Source organism: Chrysochloris asiatica, unplaced genomic scaffold, assembly GCF_000296735.1.
Source record: "Chrysochloris asiatica unplaced genomic scaffold, ChrAsi1.0 scaffold00093, whole genome shotgun sequence".
Classification (NCBI taxonomy): domain Eukaryota; kingdom Metazoa; phylum Chordata; class Mammalia; order Afrosoricida; family Chrysochloridae; genus Chrysochloris; species Chrysochloris asiatica.
Window position 1 is genome coordinate 10,726,590 of NW_006408611.1, and position 21,155 is coordinate 10,747,744.

Consider the following 21,155-nt stretch of genomic DNA (forward strand, 5'->3'; position numbering starts at 1 on the left):
TGTAACATCACAGGATTGTAGTCTTAGACAAGGGGCTACAAGTCCTAGTTCAAGACTCTTATATTACGGAGGTGTAAAGTCTGAAGGGAAGTGTAACTGCAAAGGAACTTCTTTCTAGTCACCTGCCACTGATAAAGCCAATAATCAGAGACAGGGCTCAAAGAGTATTAATACTCAGGAGGACATAGGAATGGGAATCTACCAGATCTGTCTCCCCGACTGAAGGACAGCCTGGTGTTTTGAAAGAGGAAGAAAATCAAGATCACGGAACTTAAGGTCAGGCATTGTTGTCCTGCTTTTCTTTTTCATTAAGGGGAGTCACGTTACTGTTGGGGGGCGGGGGAGTTGCCTTCTTCATTTGAGTCACAAGTTCTTCTGTGGAGATTGAAAAGGAGGGATTAATTATGGAATGGAATTTATAGAATCCCATTATCCAACTCCCAAGGCCAGGCATCAGGCTTTATGAAGTGGGGCTTGGAGAAAGTGGTGGTTGTGAAAGGAAGGGGCAGCTTGAATATGTTCCAAATTTGAACAACAGAAAGTTGATCTCAAATATTTCTTTTGTGGGGGATTTTTATTTTATCCTGTATTCATTTTTCAAAACTGCTTTTTAGAGATGTAAATGGGGAACCACAGGGAGAAAATAGGATAATTGCTGTTTCAGGGAGGGGATTGTAACCACTGAGATGAAACAAGGTGTATAATTTGTTGAATGTAAAGCTGATGATCTTGTCTGTAAACCTTCACTCAATTCACAATAAAAAGTTAATTAAAAGAGCTGCTTTCAGACTGAACATAATGGCTAAATTTTATTCTAAAAGCTTCCACTTTCTGGTCATGTCAGCACTCTAAAGTAAATGTTCTGCTCTGTGCTCTCTCATACAGGCAAACCGCTGGATTAGAAACAAGGAAAGCAGAAGCGGCTTAAAGATCATTAAACTTACAGATAGTAATTTCCTACGTACACTTGAAAATTCAATCCGACTTGGTTTACCTGTCCTGTTGGAAGAGGTTGGCTTTTCACTTTCTATTCTCATAGTAGTTCCTAACTTTCAGATCATATGTAGAATCCTATACAAGCCATATCTATGACATGCCAATGACACCAGTCAACTGCACTTTCAAACAAGTGGCTTTGCTCCTGAAACAACAGACTCTCCTTTGGGGCGGAATCTGTGATTGAATGAATGTTTTCCCTCTCAGAAATTGTTTTGGTGCTAAATGGAATGGCTTCTGCTTTCTGGCACTGCCGATTCTCAGGCCTTACTGGACTTCTCGATGGTTAGGTGCCCTGAAAACTCAAGGCAGAAGTGCTGTGAGGCACCTCTATACATACAAACGATTTGAAACTTAAACACTCCAGTGAGTATAAACAATACTTTCTATTTGGATATAAGATCAGAAGTAGATTAAGTGATAACAGATAAAAATTATTTTTGGTAAAAGAAAAAAATGTTTGTTGAGACTAGATGCTCCATTTCTTCAGATAACACTCAGAGAACTGTTGTTCCACAAACATTGCTGGAGAGCCAGTGGCCCAGTACAGATGGGATTCCTACCATGAACAGCTTACAATTGAGTTGACGATACAGAAGAAGGGATGTGAGGGAGTAAAAAGAAAGAGAATTTTTTAATTAAAACTTTGAAGGAGCAGAGTGCTGAGATTGCCAGTCTCCATTTAACCATGTGGCACTGTAGGATCAGCACTGGATGGTGAACCACAAGGTTGCCAGTTCAAACCCACCACAGAAACCCTATACAGGGCCACTATGAATCAGAACCAACTCGATGGCATTTAACAATAACAAGGTGCTATGCCAGTGCAGCAACTAACTAGTCTCCAGTTAACAGTTGTTTCTCAGCTTCTTGCCTTGCTTGTTGTTGTTAAGTGCCATTGAATCGGTTCCGACTCAGGTTTTCCACAAAGTGGCTGGTGGGTTTGAACCACTGACCTTACTTAGCAGTCCAGTGCTTATCTCATGGGGCCACATTAATTTTCAGTGCTCACTGCCCACCAGATTCTGTTCTCAGTATTTTTATGTGAACTCATTAATCTTCACTGTAACCTTATGTGCTACTTACTATGATTATCCCATTTTACTAGTGAGGAAATGGAGGCACAGGTTAAGTAAACTCTCGGAGCAGCCTTGCCTGACTGGAAAGTCCATTTTATTTCCAATTTAAGCCATAAAGAAGCCTCAAAGTCCAGCTTCTCATCTTAGGATCCCAAGGCTTCCCTCAAACCTTAAAGATACAAGGGAGCAGTAGTGGATTACTCAACAAGCAAGGTAAACACGGGCTGACTTGTTCTTACTTAATAATCTGTAGTGAACATCAGTTTCACATCTTACCAATGTGAAATTATTCACTACAGGTTAAGTGTGCACCAAGCAAGCCCGTGCTTACCTTACTTACTGGATATTCCATTCCTGTCAAGAACTGTACATTTGAAAAGAGGCTTTGGTTCAGTAGGAAGGTGCTATGGGGAGAGAGACAGTTGCCAGCCATACCTGGAAGCAGAATCTTGGACATGGTGAAATTGTGAAAGTATTCCTTACAGATTAGTTGTTGTTGTTAAGTACCTTCGAATCGGTTCCAACCCATAGCCACCCTGTATAGGGTTTCCGAGGAGCAGCTGGTGAGCTTGAACCACCAACCTTGCAGTTCAAACGGCTGTGCAGTCTGGCGCATTAACCCACCATGCCACACCAAGACTCCTACAGATTAGTTAGTAAGCACAAATAAGCCTGTGCTTACCCTATTTTTTGGGTAATTCCACACTGCAAGAGCGGTGAAGTCTCCCCAAATCTTTGGCACATTTATGTTAGCTCCAAACTGGATTCTGGAGCCCAAGACATAACAAAGGAGGTCCTGAGAGACTCCGCTCTCTCCTGGCATTGGAGAAAAGCTGGTGATCTTCTTCTGAACTGTTGTTGTTGTTGCGTGCCATTGAGTTGGTTGTGACTCACAGTGACCCAGTATGGAGTTTCCAAAGAGCAGCCACCACCGACTTTGTGGTTCAAACCCACCTTGGGGTCCAATGCTTATCCTACAGCACCATACCAGAAACCCAGCCCTGTGGCTACACCTCCCCTGCACTCTATGACCCGGAGTCACCAACATTGTATCCCCAGATGCTTTCTACATTTTCTAGGGAGGTGTTTTCAAATTTTGTTTCTACCTATCCATGGTTATGAAATCAATTTAGAAATCACAGCCAGCGTTTGTTTTTTAATGAACTAGAATAAAATTAAAAAGAAGCTCCCAAAAGTGCATCCTGGGTAATACGAGTAAATTTTATATCATAAATTTTTGTTGTAAGCATTTGTACCATGTCACACTGTGAAATCTGGGAAACGTCTGGGGTCCTGAAACCTCATCACATATACTCTGATGTTCAGGTGGCAGGTGGCAATGTTGGCATGCCCAAGTTCTAACACACCATCAAATTTTCCTTTGAGAAAATGAAAACATTTTCATACTGCTCACAGAGAGGTCTACAACGACATAATAAGTAGGCTTTGCAGGCTACATACAGTCTCTGTCTCATAGTCTGCTTTGTTTTGTATTTTGTTCTATTTTGTTCCTATGATCCTTTAGAAATATAAAAACTTTTCTTTGCTCTAGAATCACACAAAACTAGATCACAGGGTTCCAGATTTGACCTGCAGATCATATTTGATCTGCATATTTAAGCTCTGACTTAAAGCGACCTTCAGAATGGACAGATCTTTATTTGTCTGGGGCCTGTTGATGGCCACCGCACATCAACTAAATGTAGCCTACCTTTTCTTTCTCAGATTATGTGTCATGAGGATAGGAGTGTGTGTGTGTGATTACTCTAATTAAATGTATTTCCCTCGCACACTGTTATTTCCGAAGACTACTGATAGGGACAGCAGTTGAGCAAATGTACATTCTCAGAAGTATGTAATGTCTCTTATAGAAAATGTACTATGTCTATATTCAGATGTCTATAAGATCTCTGAAAATACACTATAAGATGTCTATATTGAGATGTCTATAAGATCTCTGAAAATACAATAAAATGTCTGTAAGATCTCTGAAAATACTCATTCAAAAGGACTTTTAAAGCCTGAGGAATTTTGAGAAGTTGATGCCATTTTAATTGCTTATTGTTTTGTTTTGCTTTAATTTTTAAGCTTAAAGAAACTTTGGATCCAGCTCTAGAACCCATTCTTTTGAAGCAGATTTTCTTCAGTGGTGGACGATTCCTCATTCGCCTTGGAGACTCAGACATTGATTATGACAAAAACTTTAGGTTCTATATGACAACCAAAATGCCAAATCCCCACTATCTGCCCGAGGTAAGCCCTGGTGGTCTGGAGTCCTGGCCCACCCGGATGGTGTGATGATTCTTTAAAGTGTGCTGGACGCCTGAACCATCTGGAGCAAACAGCTCTTGCATCTTCTACCTCTTCCCCTTCCGTGCCTCCTCTTCCTTCCAGTCTCTTCCACCCTTGTTTCTCTTCTGAGTCATGAAGCTGATTCTGACCATCCCTCTCTTCATGCTATAATGCTTGCCAGCTGACTGGTATTGCAATCCCGCAGGCTCCTTCCCCAGGCTACCTCACAGCACTCTCCCTAGCTTCTTTAGGTCCACAGCTGCTCCTCTTAGAAACACAGGGCACCACTGCCTTCTTGTAATTCTTCTCGCTCCCTCAGCATCAGGCCTTTTGTACTCGTTTTATGTGCTAGGACTCCTGGGTAATGGCGATGGGATCAGCACTGGACTGTAAACCACAAAGCTTGCAGTTCAAACCCACCAGCTGCTCCTTGGAAGCCGTATACAGGGTAGCCATGAGTCTAAAACGACTCAACAGCACTTAACAACAACAACATGTGTTAAGTAAATGAATCAAAACTTAACTGAGAATCCATATGTGGGGTCTGTCATTGTGCACAAGCTCACAGTACACAGCCCCAAGTCAGTAGATAGCCCACGTGAAACCTCTGATGATTGGGCAATGTTAGAGGATCATGGGTCAAATGCCAAGTGTCTGAGCTCAGAGTGCCAGTTGGAGCAACATGTTCTCATACTAGGTGAGAGTTGCTGTGTGGACTCCACTTCCTTGTATGTCCCTGAACATTTCTGTGATTACTCCATCTCCTGGTTTCTCAGTGCAGTTACCCAGGAAGTGGCAATAAAGCCTACTTTAAGAATTTGTCATTAAGATTAAATAGGATAATTAATTATGTAAAATGCCCTGCAGGCACTTGAACACTTTAATACATATTTATTTTTTGCTATTGACTTATTCATATTCAAGTAATACCACAGCATTCTGATTTTCTTGTAACATTTTTCCCATAAAAATATCATGCTGACACAAAATATGTAAAGCTCCCTTTGTTTATTATCAATAACAGCTTCTTTTTAATAAGGAGTTACTTCTGCTCCTGTAAAGATTTACAGCCTCGGAAACCCTGTACAGGGTCACTATGAGTCGGAATTGACTCGACAGCCCCTAACAACAACTGCATGTACAAGGCACTATAATAATTGATTTTATAACCTCATTTAGTCCTCATAACTGTCCTCTAAGTGGTTACTATTACTGTCCTGATTTTCACTCAGAACTGGTGAATGGCTTGGCTTGTCCTACATCACACATCTACTGAAGGGGACAGCTAGAATTGGAAACCACAATGTTGATCCTAAAACACCACTTCTATCTGTTCCCTGGCTCCGCTTTCCTTACTTCACCATGTGGGGCTCTGAATGGTACTGTCTAAGAAGTAAGACTGTCACTCATAATGGCAGGGTAACCTTACCAGGATTTGTAGGTCATAGTAGGCGTGTGGGAGCTAGGGGAACATAAACCATATTCTAACAAAGAATGCCAACACTTATTACTGTATCACACTGTACTCGGGCATTTTTATGTACTCTACTTCTTTTCCAGGTGTGCATTAAGGTCACCATCATCAACTTCACTGTGACCAAATCAGGTCTGGAGGATCAATTGTTAAGGTAAAAAATAGAAAAGAAAAGGAGGGTGGTGATAAGGAGATAGAGTTGTTAAATGCCATCAAGTCAGTTCTAACCCATAGCGACCCTATATACGGTTTCCAAGGAACAACGGGTGGATTTCAATCACTGACTATGTACGTATCCTGTTATCCCTTATAAACATGTCTCATTTTCCTTGTTTCTTTTAAGAATCTGTCTGCCAGCTGTTAATTTGCTTAACTTCTGCTAAGTTTCTTTCTTTCCAATCAAAGAAGATTTCACATACTCCAGTGACATTTTGTATAGCAATTTATTCCCATAAATAATGAAGCTTAGCCATGCTGTAGGATAAGCATTGGACTACCAACCACAAGGTTGGCAATTCAGATCCACCAGCCACCTTCTGCTCCGGTAAAGCTTTGCAGCCTCAGAAACCCTATACAGAGTTATTATAAGTCGAATCTCCTGGATGACAGTGGGTTTGGTTTGGGGGCTTGGGTGCTGCTCAGCTATCAGCATGTAAGACTGCCTGGGACAAGAAGTTACCCTGACACCAAAGGAAGTGCTGAGACTCAGGCAAAGGTTGTGGAATGTCCCTGATTGATTTCACTGAATAGAGAAGCCTACAGCCTACAGCCTATAGCTGGGGCAGGGATGCCATCTGGAGCCCCAATGTCAGCTGTGCTCTGCCCTGTTGAGCTGCTGGCCCACAGCAGATACTCACTGCACCCAATAACTCAAGGGACATTTTCTCTAGGCTCCTGACAATTCTGAAAACCACAATTCACCTCCCAGCTTTCTGGAGGCTGATTAAAACCTCCTAGGGTAGAATAGCACCCACTCCTCTTCAGCTTCTAGGAGTACCACTAAGCCACCCCACACAGCCCACCTCCTTCTGTCCGCCTTCTTCCCTCAGAAACCCTAACTCATCCATACAGATTTTCTTGGCACTTCCGTTTGACACTTAACTTGCCTAATTTGATTTATGAATTTCTAATGTGTGGCGCTGTTGGTTAGTGCTCTGAACTGCAAAGTCGGTTTGAGTCACAAAGTCAAGGGTTCAAACTCATCAGCCTCTCCTTGGAAACCCTATACAGGGGCACTATGGGTCGGAACTGACTCAACGGCACTTAACAAAAACAATGCTGCCTCTCAGCTCAACTTTATCTTAGAAATTCTGTAAACCCTTCTCTTCTGAAAAACTTCTTTAAACAAATGAGGTGATGATTTCCTATAGTATTCATATAAGAATGTTAAAGTTTCTGAACTCAGAAGATACATAGCCAATAAGCAATGAGTTGTTATATGAAGCTGTAGAACACAGTAGATAATAACATGTGCTCTGGAGTTTTTATCTGAGTAGTACAAATAGTTTGCTCTCAATTACAAACCTAAAAATTGGTAGTTCAAAACCATCCAGCAGCACTACAGAAGAAAGGTCTGGCCAGCTGCTTCAGTTAAGATTGTTGTTGTTGTTGTGAAGTGCCATCGAGTTAGTTCCGACCCATAGCGACCCTGTATCGGGTTTCTGAGGAGCAGCTGGTGAACTTGAACCACCAACCTTGCATTTCAAACGGCTTTGCAATCTGGTGCATTAACAGTGCCACACCAGGACTCCTCAGTTAAGATTACAGCCAGGAAACTCTCTGGAGAAGTTCTACTTTGTACCACATGGGGTTGCCATGATTCTGAATAAATGTGGACATGGGTATGGTTTAGAGCCAGCAGCTCAGATTCAAGCTCACCTTTGCTTCTTTTAGCCATGAGACCTTGGGAAGTGACCCACAAGAGTCAGTTCATTCACATGCAGCATGGAGGTGGGCACTCTGATGACCACCTCCCAGGAACATCCCAATTATTGAAAAAGATCACCCGTATAAAATTCTTAGCCCCAAATGCAGCTTGATAAAGATTAACTCCTACAACAGAGGACAGGGCACCAAAATTATGACAACAACACATACCGTAATTGGTGTATGTGACGAGAGGCCTAAGGTCACATGTTTAGGCAGGAGTGAGCCTGGCAGTGAGGTCCCTTTTTCAAATGTATCAAGAGTCATTTCTTGGAGGTATTGGGAATCTCCCTAACTGAAGGAAAGGAGAAAACTTCGTGCCAATATGAGAAGTGTGTTTCAGGTACCTTTTCAGTTTAGAGCTAGCAAGCATTAGAGTCAAGAAGTGGATTGATTAGAAAACTCAGACATTCGGTAGGTTTTCCTAAGAACAGAAGCTATGGAAACCATAGCAGGGTACAGATGCTCTGAAGTACAAGATTAAAAATGAAAACGGATAGGCAGTCCAGTGAAGAGCTGCTAGACTTTGTAAAGCCACCAAAAAGAGTGTGCATTCTGATTTGCTTAGTAGCATTTATACTCAGCTAAATAGTATGCTGAGTATCGAGTTGCTGGATAACGCACTAGACTGCAAGGTCAGTTTGAACTACAAGGTCAGCAGTTCATATTCACCAACAGCTCCTTGGAAATCATATAGAGGGTTGCTATGAGTCTTAACAACAACAACAACAAATAGTATGCAGAATAAGAACAATTAGAAACAGGAAAAGGGAAATAGAAGCAACTTTAGGACATGTACAAGACCTAATGTAGGTTCTAACTTTGTTCTAGTGATGTGGTACGACTGGAAAAACCTGAGTTGGAAGAACAAAGAATTGAGCTCATTGTGAGAATCAACACTGACAAGAACCAGTTGAAAGCTATTGAAGAGAAAATCCTAAAAATGCTCTTTACATCTGAAGGAAATATTCTGGACAATGAGGAACTTATTGACACACTCCAGGACTCAAAGGCAAGAAAAACATTTTTAGGGTTTATAGAAAGTGGTTGATTTCAAATATTACTACAGTGACCTATGAATGTAGTGCAAAGGCTTTCAAAGTAAGAATGGTGGCTGTCCTGGGACACACACTAGAGTGTGTTGGACTAGCAGAGCTCCTCACCAACCAAAGGGAAGAATAGACAAATGTAGACAACTGCTCCTCTTGTCTTGTCCACATTTATTGATAAAGCTTATGGTGCAAAAAACTGGGACAAGATATAATTTAAAAGGAACAAACATAATTGAGGTAATGTTAAGTGCCGTTGAGTTGATTCTGACTCATAGTGACCCTGTATAGGGTTTCCAGAGAGTGGCTGGTGAGTTTGAACTGCCAACCTTGTGCCTCAAACTGACCTTGTGGTCCTGTGCTTATCCTACAGCACCACACCAAGGCTCCAATTATATACCGATTATGGTATGTGGTGTTGTTGCCAAGTGCCGTTGACTTGGTTCTGACCCACAATAACCCAGTGTAGGGTTTCCAAGGAGTGGCTGGTGAGCTTGACCCACCAACCTTGTGGTTTAAACCAACTTTGCAGTCCAGCACATTAATTGAAAATCACCCACTTCCCTGGTACTTCCAGATGCAATTAATCTCATCCTCCTTGGAATGTCTATAGCACCTTTCTACCATACTTGTCACTATCTTTCTTAGATCACAGTTATTAAATTACATATCTCTTCTAGTTTGTTAAATTTTATGTGGTTGGAATCAGTGAATAGTCCCTCTTGATATTCTTTCTCCAAAGACTAAGTATAGAGTACATAATTGGTGCTGAATACATATTTGTCAAATGAATGAATGAATGAATAACCCATAAGGCAAAATTTTACATTAAATGTAAATGTAAATCAAATCCCACACATTTATTTCTCAGATTCAAACCATGATATGAAAAGTATATACTCGGTGAATATCAAAGAATACAGCAGGCAGTATAAGTTACAACGCAATGTAAAGAAAACAAAAATCCTCACAATTGGACCAATAAACAACATTATGATAAATGGAGAAAAGATTCAAGAATTTCATTTTATTTTGACATAAATCTATAGTCATGGAAGCAGCAGTCAAGAAATCAAAGGACAAATTGCATTAGGCAAATCTGCTGCAAAACACCTTTTTATAAAGAAAAGATGCCACTTTAAGGACTACAGTATGTTTGATCTAAGCCCTGGTATTGTCAGTTGCCTCATATGCATGTGAAAGCTGGCCAATGAATAAAGCAGACAGAAGAAGAACTGATGCATTTGAATTATGGTGTTTGAGATGAATAGTGAAAGCACCATGGACTGTCAGAAAAACAAACAAATCTGTCTTGGAAGAAGCAGAGCCAGAATCCTCTTTAGAGGACAGGATGGCCAGACTTCATCACATATTTTAGATGTGTTATCATGAGGGATCAGTCCCTGCAAAAAGACATCATGCTTACTAAAGTGGAGCATCAGTGAAAAAGAGGAAGACTCCCATGAAGATGGATCAACATATTGGCTGTTGAACAGTGGATCCAAACATAACAATTGTGAGGATGAGCAGGACAGGGCAATGTTTCATTCCGTTGTGCATATGGTTACTATGAATTGGAGCCAACTCAATAACACCTAACAACATCAGTGATGGTAGCACATTGAAGTGTCACTTGGACTAATCTGGAGAGCCTGGGAGAGATGGCTTTTGAAAAAGTAAAAAAAAAAAGTACAAATTAAACAAGTAAAGAAATGAAGGAAGAAAAATTTATGCATGAAGAATAGCAACAATCCTTGAAGCCTTAATATGTTTGGGAATCTCTTTAAATATTTGGAGAGACTGAGGAAACCCTAAATATGTAGTTTCATTGATGCCATTTAAAAACTTGATCTTGAAAATGAAACTTGGTCAGGAAAGATACCTGGTGATGTACTAAATGGGGGCTTCTTAGGTTGAAGAGCCTAGTGGTCTGCAGAAAACCACCTTTGTATTTTGAATATTTAACTCTCTATATCTATGCATTCTTTAACTGGTCAATTTCTGTCAGAACACTTATTGGGCTCCTTGTTGTTAAGGGCCATCAAGTTGGTTCCAACTCATAGCGACCCTGTATAGGGTTTCTGAGGAGTGGCTGGTGGGTTTGAACTACCAACCTTGTGGTTAGGAGTTCATAATGCCACATCAGGATTTCCTTATTGGGCTAGGAGCCAAAAATACAAAGATGCACAAAATATACATAATATCTTTAATAAAATCACAATTGAGTATTAAATTATTTTGACTTCTGTAGCTAACAGTGATAAAAATCCCACTAAATTAGAAACAGACCCACACATTCTTTTTTTGCGGGGAGGGGATTAGAGCAAAACATGCTTTTGCAGGGAGGGGAAAGTATATGCTAGGAGCATAGACTACAAAATTACTTTCATCCATTCATGAGAAATGAAATCATTTATTTTTAAAATCCCTTTCACTTCACTAGACAAGAAGCAATAAGGGTTTTCCATCGCCTTTCATTGACATTTAAAAAGGTTTACTGCTTCATATCCTACCATCTCTTGAGATCTTAGTGTTGAAACAATAATAAACAAATAAATCCCAAATCTCCCATTCCCTTCCTCTCTTTTGCTTTTTGCCTGTTTGTTCATCTGTCTTTTTGTCTGCCTTCCACTTATTCTTCCTTGGGATTTTCACTACTGGCAGTAAGTCATAAGCCTATTTTCCACTTTTCTCTGGTACCTAACAAAGCCCAGTGCTGCTGTACAGTATTGGACTACTAACCACAAGGTTGGCAGTTCAAACCCCCCAGCCACTCCTTAGAAGAAAGAGGAGGTTTTCTGTTCCTGTAAAGATTTCTGGACTCAGAAACCCTACACAGGGTCACGCTGAGTCAGAATTGATTCAACTGCAATGAGTTTGATGTGGGATTGGGTTCTATTGCTGCAATTTCCTAAGTCCCTATAAATGTAGCGGGTTCTTTACTTTCCCTTAGGGATCCATTTTCCTGCATCTGCTAAGTCGTTATCCATCTTCCTTCAGTTTTCCAGCTCCCAAAATTGTATTCTCTTTTCCTATTTCTCTCATGGGTTTTTTTTTTTTTTCAATACTATTTTTCAAAAGCCCTTTATTATTATTTTATTGTGGTCTCACTGAGGAGTGAGGTGGATACAGTTGTCTGACCACCATATTTATCTGGAAGCTGGTTCTACTTTGTTTAGGAGTTGCTTTCAGTAGAGGAGAGTTCTGGGGGCTCATGCTGGGCTGCATTTCCTGCCCTTTCCTGCCCCTTCCTGCCTATAATTTGTACTCTTCTCACCCAGACTCCTGGTATGGCACTGTAGGGTAAGCACTGAACTGCAAGGTCAGCGATTCAAGCTCACCAGCCACTCTTCGGAAACTCGATACAGGGTCGCTCACAGAACTGACTCAATAGCATTTAACACCAACAACAACTACTATAATATGTCTTTCATTTAAAATGTATCTTGTAGCTCAAGTCTCTACAGTAAAATGCTTGCGTGTAATCACCACACTCAACTAAAGTGTCTCATGCTCTAATATTCTTTGACGAAAATAAGCAAAGAATCCACATTTCCTTTGTCTTTACCCTACACTCTACATTGTCAGGGCCTTGTGCTCCCCTGGGAATAAAAAATCATTTCCTAGCTGGCCTCCAGATGCTCAAATATCAACTTCCTTTTTCTACTCATAAGAAAGCGGTAATTCAGTCCAGTTTTCAGACAGGGATTTCCTACTCAACTCTACCTTTTCTTCCTGCCTCAGACTCTAAGGTGTCAGTACCTGGGGAATTTCAACGTTCTGATTTCCTCGACCCAGCTGACCCAGCTTCTGCATGAAGTCCCTGTCTTCACTTCCCGTATGGGCTGAGGGAACAGTCTAGATTTGTATTCCTTGATATAGTCAGTGACCACTTGCCACATATATGTAATCAGATGTCAAAAAACTTAATATGAGAAAAAAGTAAAATATTTCTTTAAATAATTCTTCATCGATTATGTGTTGATAAGAGAGTATTTTGTTATAATTGGTTAAACAAAATATATTATTCAAATGAATTCCACCTGTTTCTTTTTATCTTAATGAGTTTAGATTTAGAATTCCATATGTGGCTCAAGGTATACATCTTTTGGATAACACAAGTCTAGACAGAAATCTGGTGGTTCCCTTTAGCAACAGCAAATCCTGATCCACTAGTTCCCATGGTCCCTGCCCTCAACTCTCTGACTTTTTCTAGAGTTAAAGGATCTCCCAAACTAGGAATATCCACAGCTGATAAAAAGTGGGCCAGGAGTAGATGTGAACAGACAGAAATAGAAAGAGGGAGTGTGAAAGAGGTATAAAAAGGAATCTTGAAAAGCCCACTGGCCAAAGGACTTCCCAGAGCCATAAGTCCAAAGTATAGAAAGCCCAAAGAACATCAGAAGATCTCGAAAACATCTTTTATCCCCATATTTCCTTATGTCTACACCTGGGAATATAGGAAAAGAAGGATAAGAACATTAATCATCTTTGTTATTCCAAGATGAGACATAGTACCACTTCCTTGCTGCCTCTTTTAGGCAGTTTCATGGGTATCCCTTCTCCCTTCGTGCCTTCTTTTGTATCATTTAGTAAACTAGGGAGCAGTTACTTGTTCTGTGTTAGTGTTTCTATTTCAGAAGTAACCCTGAGTCAAGTCTTAGAGAATTACTACTCCAATTAGTTCAGGGCCACTTGTAATGCCTGTCTCCCTCTGCTCATTTCTAACTCTGGAAGGGAAGGAGGTCAGCTCAGTCAAGAGAAGGTCACTGAGTTCTGAGACTCAGTCATTCCATGCTTCCATGCGGGCACCTCTTCCTACAATCATTAATTCACTGCAATCTTATTTCTTTTCTACGCCTAATTCCCAACTCCCAATTTTTCCTAGATCAGATCTCTAAGAAGTTGTCACTGTATGTTTATTCAGGTCACTTCTGGTGCCATTAAAACCAGGCTTCAAGAAGCAGAGTCCACCGAAAAGATGATCAACATCGCTCGTGAGAAGTACCGTCCAGTAGCCACGCAAGGCTCTGTAATGTACTTTGTCATTGCAAGCCTCTCAGAGATAGATCCCATGTATCAGTATTCACTAAAATATTTTAAACAGGTAAGGCGGTGGTTATTATTGTAACTGCTAGAGTTGTTAATGAAATTTATTTCTTTGGTGTTCCTTGAACCCCTTTTGAGTTTCTACTGGCTTCAGACAAACCATGAATCTTGTGATCAAGGAAAACCCTTTAGGAGATTGGTTTGGATTGTAAGAGTGATTGCACCTGCTGTATCTCCTAATGATCTGCTTACCCAATATGCAGAGACCAGTCTACAGAGGGAGAAAAGAAAGCTTGGATACAGGTTTCATTTTCTCTTGACTTCCTTAACTAACCAACAAGCTTGTTTTATTCATCACCTGCCTTCTTTTTAATTCCTTGAAGAGTCACACCTATTTTGTTATATTTTCCTACAGTAATCTGGCTTCCTTTCCACTGTTTGTGTTTTAGCTCAAATTTCTGACAGCACCAACTGGTTTCTCTAACATTTTTTTTCCCAGAAGTTTTTATATCGTAGGCTGCCTCACATGGCACTAAGATCACATTGTCTAGGGTGATGGGTTTCTCTCTTCTGCTGGAGTCTGACCTCCCAAGGAGAAATGAAGCAGAAATGGTTCATAGCATCACGTAACACCTCTTGAATGTTTCATGAATGTCTTCATTTCCGACCCCACCCCCCCACTCCACCCCATAAGAAAGCTGTTAATTTGAACCTCCTGGTGTGGTGCTGCAGGATAATGCATTGGACGTAAGGTTAGTTTGAACCACAGGTTGGCAATTCAAGTCCACAGGCTGCTCCTTGGAAACCCTATACAGGGCCACTATGGGTCAGAACTGACTAGACAGCACTTAACATTATATGTGGTGCTGTCAGATAAGCACTAGACTACTAACCACAAGGTTGACAGTTCAAATCCATCAGCCACTCCTGGGACACCCTATACAGAGTTGTTATAACTTGATGACAGTTAACACCACCATAATATTCTTTACGTTCTTATGACACTAGGTCATGCTTGATTTTTCCTCTAGTGGTGTTGTGTATGTCAACTCTTGATATAGTTGAAGTCTGTTGTGGTAGTAATTGTCAGTGCTTATCCTACAGCACCACCACAAGACTTGTTGTTGTTACATGCCATCAACTCAGTTCTGACTCATAGCAACCCTGCATAGGGTTTCTGAGAAGCAGCTGGTGGGTTTGAACTGCCAACTGTTCAGTTAGTAGTCCAGTGCTGATCCTACAGTGCCACACCAGGACTCTAGGGATTATTAAATCTTTAACACAACCTAAATGACAGTGGTACCATTTTTCCTATCCTGGGTGTTTGGGGATTCGTACTTTTCAGGTTTAAAAAGTTTTTACAGGAAATAAAAGTACATATGTTTTCAAAATATCTTGGACTAAGAGTAAAAGGAATATAGGATGAATTGCCAAAGTCCTGTTTGAAAGGGAAGCTAGAAACCTACTTGTATGTGCAGGTGGTGGCCTAGCCAGGATATCCTCTCCCAAATTCATCTGTGATATATGCTGAAAGCATTTAGTGTGTTTTCAGATTCTCCATGTTTTATTTTGGCACCAAACTTAATTACATTTTCACTGAGCTTTAAACTTTCTGCTTCTTGTCTGGTTGTCAGAGAAAGCTTAATCCCCTTCTCTCCTGGCTATGTTAAACTAACAACTCTATTACCATTTGTCAACCAAATTTTCAGGAGCATTAGCAAGCATTTCCCCAATTTTCTAAAATAGTTGTAACACTTCCTCCAAGTCCTTTTAATTTTTTTAAATGAAAGTCTGTCTTTCTGTAAGAAGACACTAGTACCTCCGACTGTTTTCCCTTCCTGCATGTTCCATAGGAGGAGTTGGGTGGGTCAGCTCAATGGGAGCCCTGCACAATTGCAAGGGTGATATTTTGGGAGAGGAGTCCTGGTGTGGTGCTGTGGGTTAATGCCCTGGACTGCAAGTCAGTTTGAACTGCAAGGTTGGCAGTTCAGGCTCACCAGCTACTCCTCAGAAACCCTATACAGGGTCGCTATGAGTCAGAACTGACTTGACAACACTTAACAACAACAATTTGGGGAGAGGAGTGGAGTACGCTTCTTGGCTCTGATCTGCCTTGGTCCTCAGCTGGTTCTGACTTCCAGTTTTGATCCATCTGCTCTCTACATGTGTTTTGGTTCCTCTCAAGGTGATCCAGGAATTAGGTAGGCACTGCCTCACGTACCTGTTTTGCCTTATTATGCTGTGGATCCGGAGACTGCAGCCACATACTCCTCTGGCCCCTGTGGAGTTAACCCCACAGGCCCATGAGTTCAGTCTGCTCAGCTTCCTCACACAGACAAAGGCTCTGACTTTTTGTTTCCTCCTCCATGTACTTGAAAGTTTCAGAGAGTAGGTAGGGCTGTCTCTGAGCATCTCATGCCTAAGCCCTCAATGCCTCCATCTCTCCTGCCTTCTCCATGCCCAGATAGTGTGCAGCACCTTTGGTGGGGAAGCGTTCCCTCAGAATTCCCAAGTCTTTCCTAAAATTGATTTCTCTTAAATTTCAAAGAAAATTCCAGCACATTCCTAAGCATTCTCTTGGGGAAGTGCCAAGAAGAGCACAGGATACCTTGCCCTTTCATCTCTCACCTCAAAAGGAAGTTTGTCAAACCATTTTTTTGAGATGTGAAAACACTGGTTAATACTAACTTAGCTCCCTTTTCCAATATTATCTGTCTTACATAAAGATGCACATTGTCAGGAGTTTGGCTATTTCTGAAAAAAATGTCTTGATGGCAACAGTGGGTAAGCACTCAACTGCAAACCAATATATTGGCAGTTTGACGCCAACAGCTGCTTTTGGGAGAAAGATGTGGCCGTTAGTTTGTTACCGTAAAGATTACGGCCTCGGAATCCCTTTGGGGCAGTCTTGTTCTTCAGGGGTACCATGAGTCAGAATCAACTCCCACATCAATGAGTTTAGTCCAGGCTACACATTCTAAATGGAGGAAGGCATACTGAAAAGAAATATCCATTTGGGATGGATTCTGAACATTTTATAGTACAGTATTCGCTTCCTGTGTTGCTATTTACTGGTTTGCTATAAATATGGATGGGGTGAAGTGAGGAGAGCAACAGGGGTTTTATTTTCGATACAAAGAATGAATTAAATCAAGGCATTAATAGAGCTCTCTTTCTCATAGTTGTTTAATACGACAATTGAAATGTCTGAAAAGTCACGTGATCTAGAGAGACGCCTAGAAATCCTACTGCAACAAACTCTCCTGACCGCTTATGTCAATGTTTCCAGAGGACTTTTTGAACAACATAAGCTCATCTATAGCTTTATGCTCTGTGTTGAGATTATGCGTCAGCAAGGAAGCCTCACTGATGCTGAATGGAATTTCTTTCTCCGGGGTTCTGCAGGATTAGAAAAGGTACCTGTTTTCATATATAGATGGTGAACGTCATTCTAGATCGACATCCACCATATGCACCCACACCTACACATAGTCTAGTCATTCTTACTTAATGCTATCTTAACTTTATAAACAAGGAGCCCTGGTGAGGTAGTGGTTTAAGCATTGGACTGCTAACCATAAGGTCCATGGTTCAAGCTCACTAGCTGCTCCGAGATGGAAATGTCCAGTCTTAGAAACCCAGTGGGGCAGCTCCACTCTGTGCTGTAGGGTCACAGTGAGTCATTGAGTGATTCTTATAAATAAGTTCACACATAATGCAGGACTTGCTTTGTGTTTTATGTAAAACTCATTTATACCTCTCAAGATTCCTCTTAGATGAGTTCCTACTTTTATCCCTAGCCTATATATGAGATAAATGAGGCACAGAGGAGAGGTTAATTAACTTAGGATCATATATATTTATGACCTCAGGACACTGAGATTTGGATCCTCGAAGTGCGTTTGAAGACTTTGCCCTCTAACAAGTTCACTTACTATTCACTATAAACAGTATTGCCCTTCCCTACAGCAGTCAGGTGCATAGTTTTGTCCAAGAGAGGCTCAGAAAGCTCAAAGAATGTTCCAGAATCATATAAATTAATGTACCACAGAATCTGATTTAAACACATTTCTAAGCTTCCGAAGCCTATGTCTATTCCAGTACAACCTACCACTTCTCATCAACACATATTTTAAAAGAAAATTTAAATGTATAAAGTATCATCAAACTAAAAGTTGTCCAGAAATTACCTTCAAAATTTTTTCAAAATAATTTTTTATACTAAACTTTGTTTTCTTTTACTACATGAAATTCAAAATGATTATAGATTGATTTTTTGTATTGGTTTTGGTTTGTTTTGGGGGTTTTTTGCTTATTGATATTTTAAATTTGTTATTATTGTTGAGAATAAACACAGTACAATATACAATTCGACTAGAGCTACACTGTCAATTCAGTGAAATTAATTACAAGGGTGAGTCAAAAATTATCCACACTCTGGCTGTAGAATTTACGTTAATCAACTTTTAGAAAAGATAAATGAATCATTTTTTTTTTGCCACAATCTCCTTGCTTTTCAAAACATTTTGTCCATCCTGTCAACAAGTTTTTGTATTCCCTTATTTAAAAATGTTTTAGGTTGACTGCAAGCCACGAATGCACCGCTGTCTTCATTTCTTCATCAGAGGTAAATCTTTATCCTCGAAGGACTGCTTTCAGGAAACCAAACAGGTGAAAGTCCAATGGAGCAAGATCAGGACTATAGGAAGGATGCTCTCACAGCTCAAAATGAAGTTTTTGCAGAGTGTGAACAGTGTGATCAGAGGTGTGAGCACATGCACTGTCAAGCGAGATCACAAGATGCCCTTGGATAGCAGTCCTCTGAGTTTAATCCAAAGTTCAGGCTTCAGCCTTTCCATGAGCATCTCACTGTAATGAGCACTGTTGATTGTTAAACCTTTTCCCTGATAATGTTCCAATACTGGCCCTTGAGAATCACAGAAAACTGTAAGCATCCATTTTCCAGTTGATACTTGACTTTTGAACTTTTTCTTGGTCAGCAATTGAGGATGTTCCCATTCCATACTCTGCCATTTACTCTCAGGATCATAGTGATGAATCCATGTTTCAACACCAGTAACAATTTTTTTTTAGTAAACTTTTATCTTCCTTCTAGTCTCAGTCCAAATTTTGTTTGCAGATGTCCAAATACTTTTGTTTATGCTTTTCCATGAGTTGTTTTAGTACCCATCTTGCACAAACTTTTCAAAACTCAAGTCTGTCATGAATTATTTCATAGGTAGAGTCAGTCATAGCTGATATGAAAATCATTTGTGAATCTACTGACACTCGTCAGAATCAGTTCATGTGCACAGTCAATGTTGCCATCAGCCTTTGATGTGGACAGGTATTTTAATATAACCATAGTTAGGATAATTTCTGACTCACCTTCATATTTTCAACCATTTCAAGAGGTATCATAGGATCCTGAAGGAGGAAGTCCAAACTGCACTGAAGGTACTGGCAAAAAAAAAACAAGGCTTCCGGAACTGTTGTTGTTGTGAGGGGCCATCGAGTCATTACCAGTTCAGGAATTGATGGAATACAAATTGAAATCTGGTGAGGTCCATGTATGTAGTCATCTTTTATATTGTTTTAAAAAGGTATTTGCAGTGAAGAAGCTGTTGGTCTTGCAAAATTCTGTCATGCGATCTCCAACTTCATTTTTATCACCAAGGCCATATTTTTAACTATTGATCCTTCCTCTTTGTTTTCAGCCTTCACATTCCAATTTCCAGTAATTATCAATACATCTTAATTGCATGTTTGATCAATTTCAGATGGAAGAAATTGGTAGAATTCCTCAATTTCATCTTCAATAGCTTTACTGGTTGGTGCATAAATTTGAATAATAGTTGTATTAACTGGTCATCCTTGTAATCATATGGATATTATCCTATCACAGACAGTGTTGCTTCAAGACAGATTCAGATATGTTCTTTTTGACGATGAATGTGATGTCATTCCTCACTTTATCATTCCCAGATGAGTAAGCCATGTGATTGTCAGATTCAAAATAGTCAATGGCAGTCCATTTAAGCTCACTAATGCCTATGATAGATGTTTATGCGTTCCATTTCATTTTTGACAATTTTCAATTTTCCTAGCTTCATCATTCGTACATTCTATGTTCTGATTATTAATGTTTACAGCTGTTTCTCTTCTATTTGAGTTCAGCCATTGTTTAAAATAATGGCACAATTAGACAATGTTTACAGCTGTTTCTCTTCATTTTCAGTTGTATTATTATGGTCAACTCTACTTTGAAGAGGCAGGTCTTCCCCAATATTATTTTGAGTGCCTTCCAACCTGAGGGGCTCATCTTTTGGCACTATATTGGATCACATTCTTGTGCTGACAGTGTTCTACTGTTATTCATAAGGTTTTCAATGACTAAATATTTGGAAGTAGTCTGTCTCTTCTTCTTCCTAATCTGTCTCTTTTTCTAGAAGCTCAGCTGAAACCTGTCCACCGTGGGTGACCCTGCCGGTACTTAAAATACCCATGGCATAGCTTCCTGCATCACAGCAACACACAAGCCACCACAGTATGACAAACTGACTGTGAGTGGAGAATTCATATAATTAAAATAATATGCAAGTAAAATTCTGCAAATATTTTACAAAATGATTGCAGCAGTACACTGATAAGGGAACTATCATAAATTCAAACTGTACTCAGAAAAGTACATGGAATGAAGGATATCACTGATGATGTCAGATGAATTTTGACTGAAAGCAGAGATTACCAGAAAGATGTTTACTTGTGCATTGACCATGTAAAGGTATTGGACTTTGTGGATCTTGACAAACAATGGGTAACATTATGAATAATAGATATCCAAGAACTCTTATTGTATTCACAAGGAACCTGTACATAGACCAAAAGGCAGTCATGTGAACAAACCAAGGAAATACTGAATGGTTTCAAATCAGAAAAGCAGTGTGGCAGGGCTGTATCCTTTCATCATACTTACTCAATTTGCATGCTGAGCAATTAATTCAAGAAGCTGAACCGTATGAAGAACATGGCATCAGATTAGAGGAAAATTCATTAACAACCTGCAGTATACAGATGGCACAGCCTTGCCTGCTGGAAGTGAAGAGGACTTGAAATACTGACTGATAAAGATCAAAGACCTCAGCCTTCAGTATGGATTGCACCTCATTGTAAAAAAAATGAAAATCCTCACAACTGGATCCTCATGACAAATGGAGAAAAGATTGAAGTTGTCAAAGACTTCATTTTGCTTGAATCCACAATGAATGCAGCAGTAAAGAAATCAAGCAA

At 40.1% G+C, this 21,155-nt stretch overlaps 1 protein-coding gene across 1 annotated transcript in view; it reads left to right on the top strand.

Moving 5' to 3' along the window:
* Positions 1-21,155, top strand: part of DNAH6 (dynein, axonemal, heavy chain 6) — a 305,590-nt gene that overhangs the window by 205,826 nt on the left and 78,609 nt on the right. Inside the window, 6 exon segments of the mRNA XM_006866588.1 lie at positions 886-1,011; positions 4,164-4,328; positions 5,928-5,995; positions 8,599-8,779; positions 13,744-13,923; positions 17,048-17,281. Coding sequence (XP_006866650.1) covers positions 886-1,011; positions 4,164-4,328; positions 5,928-5,995; positions 8,599-8,779; positions 13,744-13,923; positions 17,048-17,281 — 954 coding nt within the window.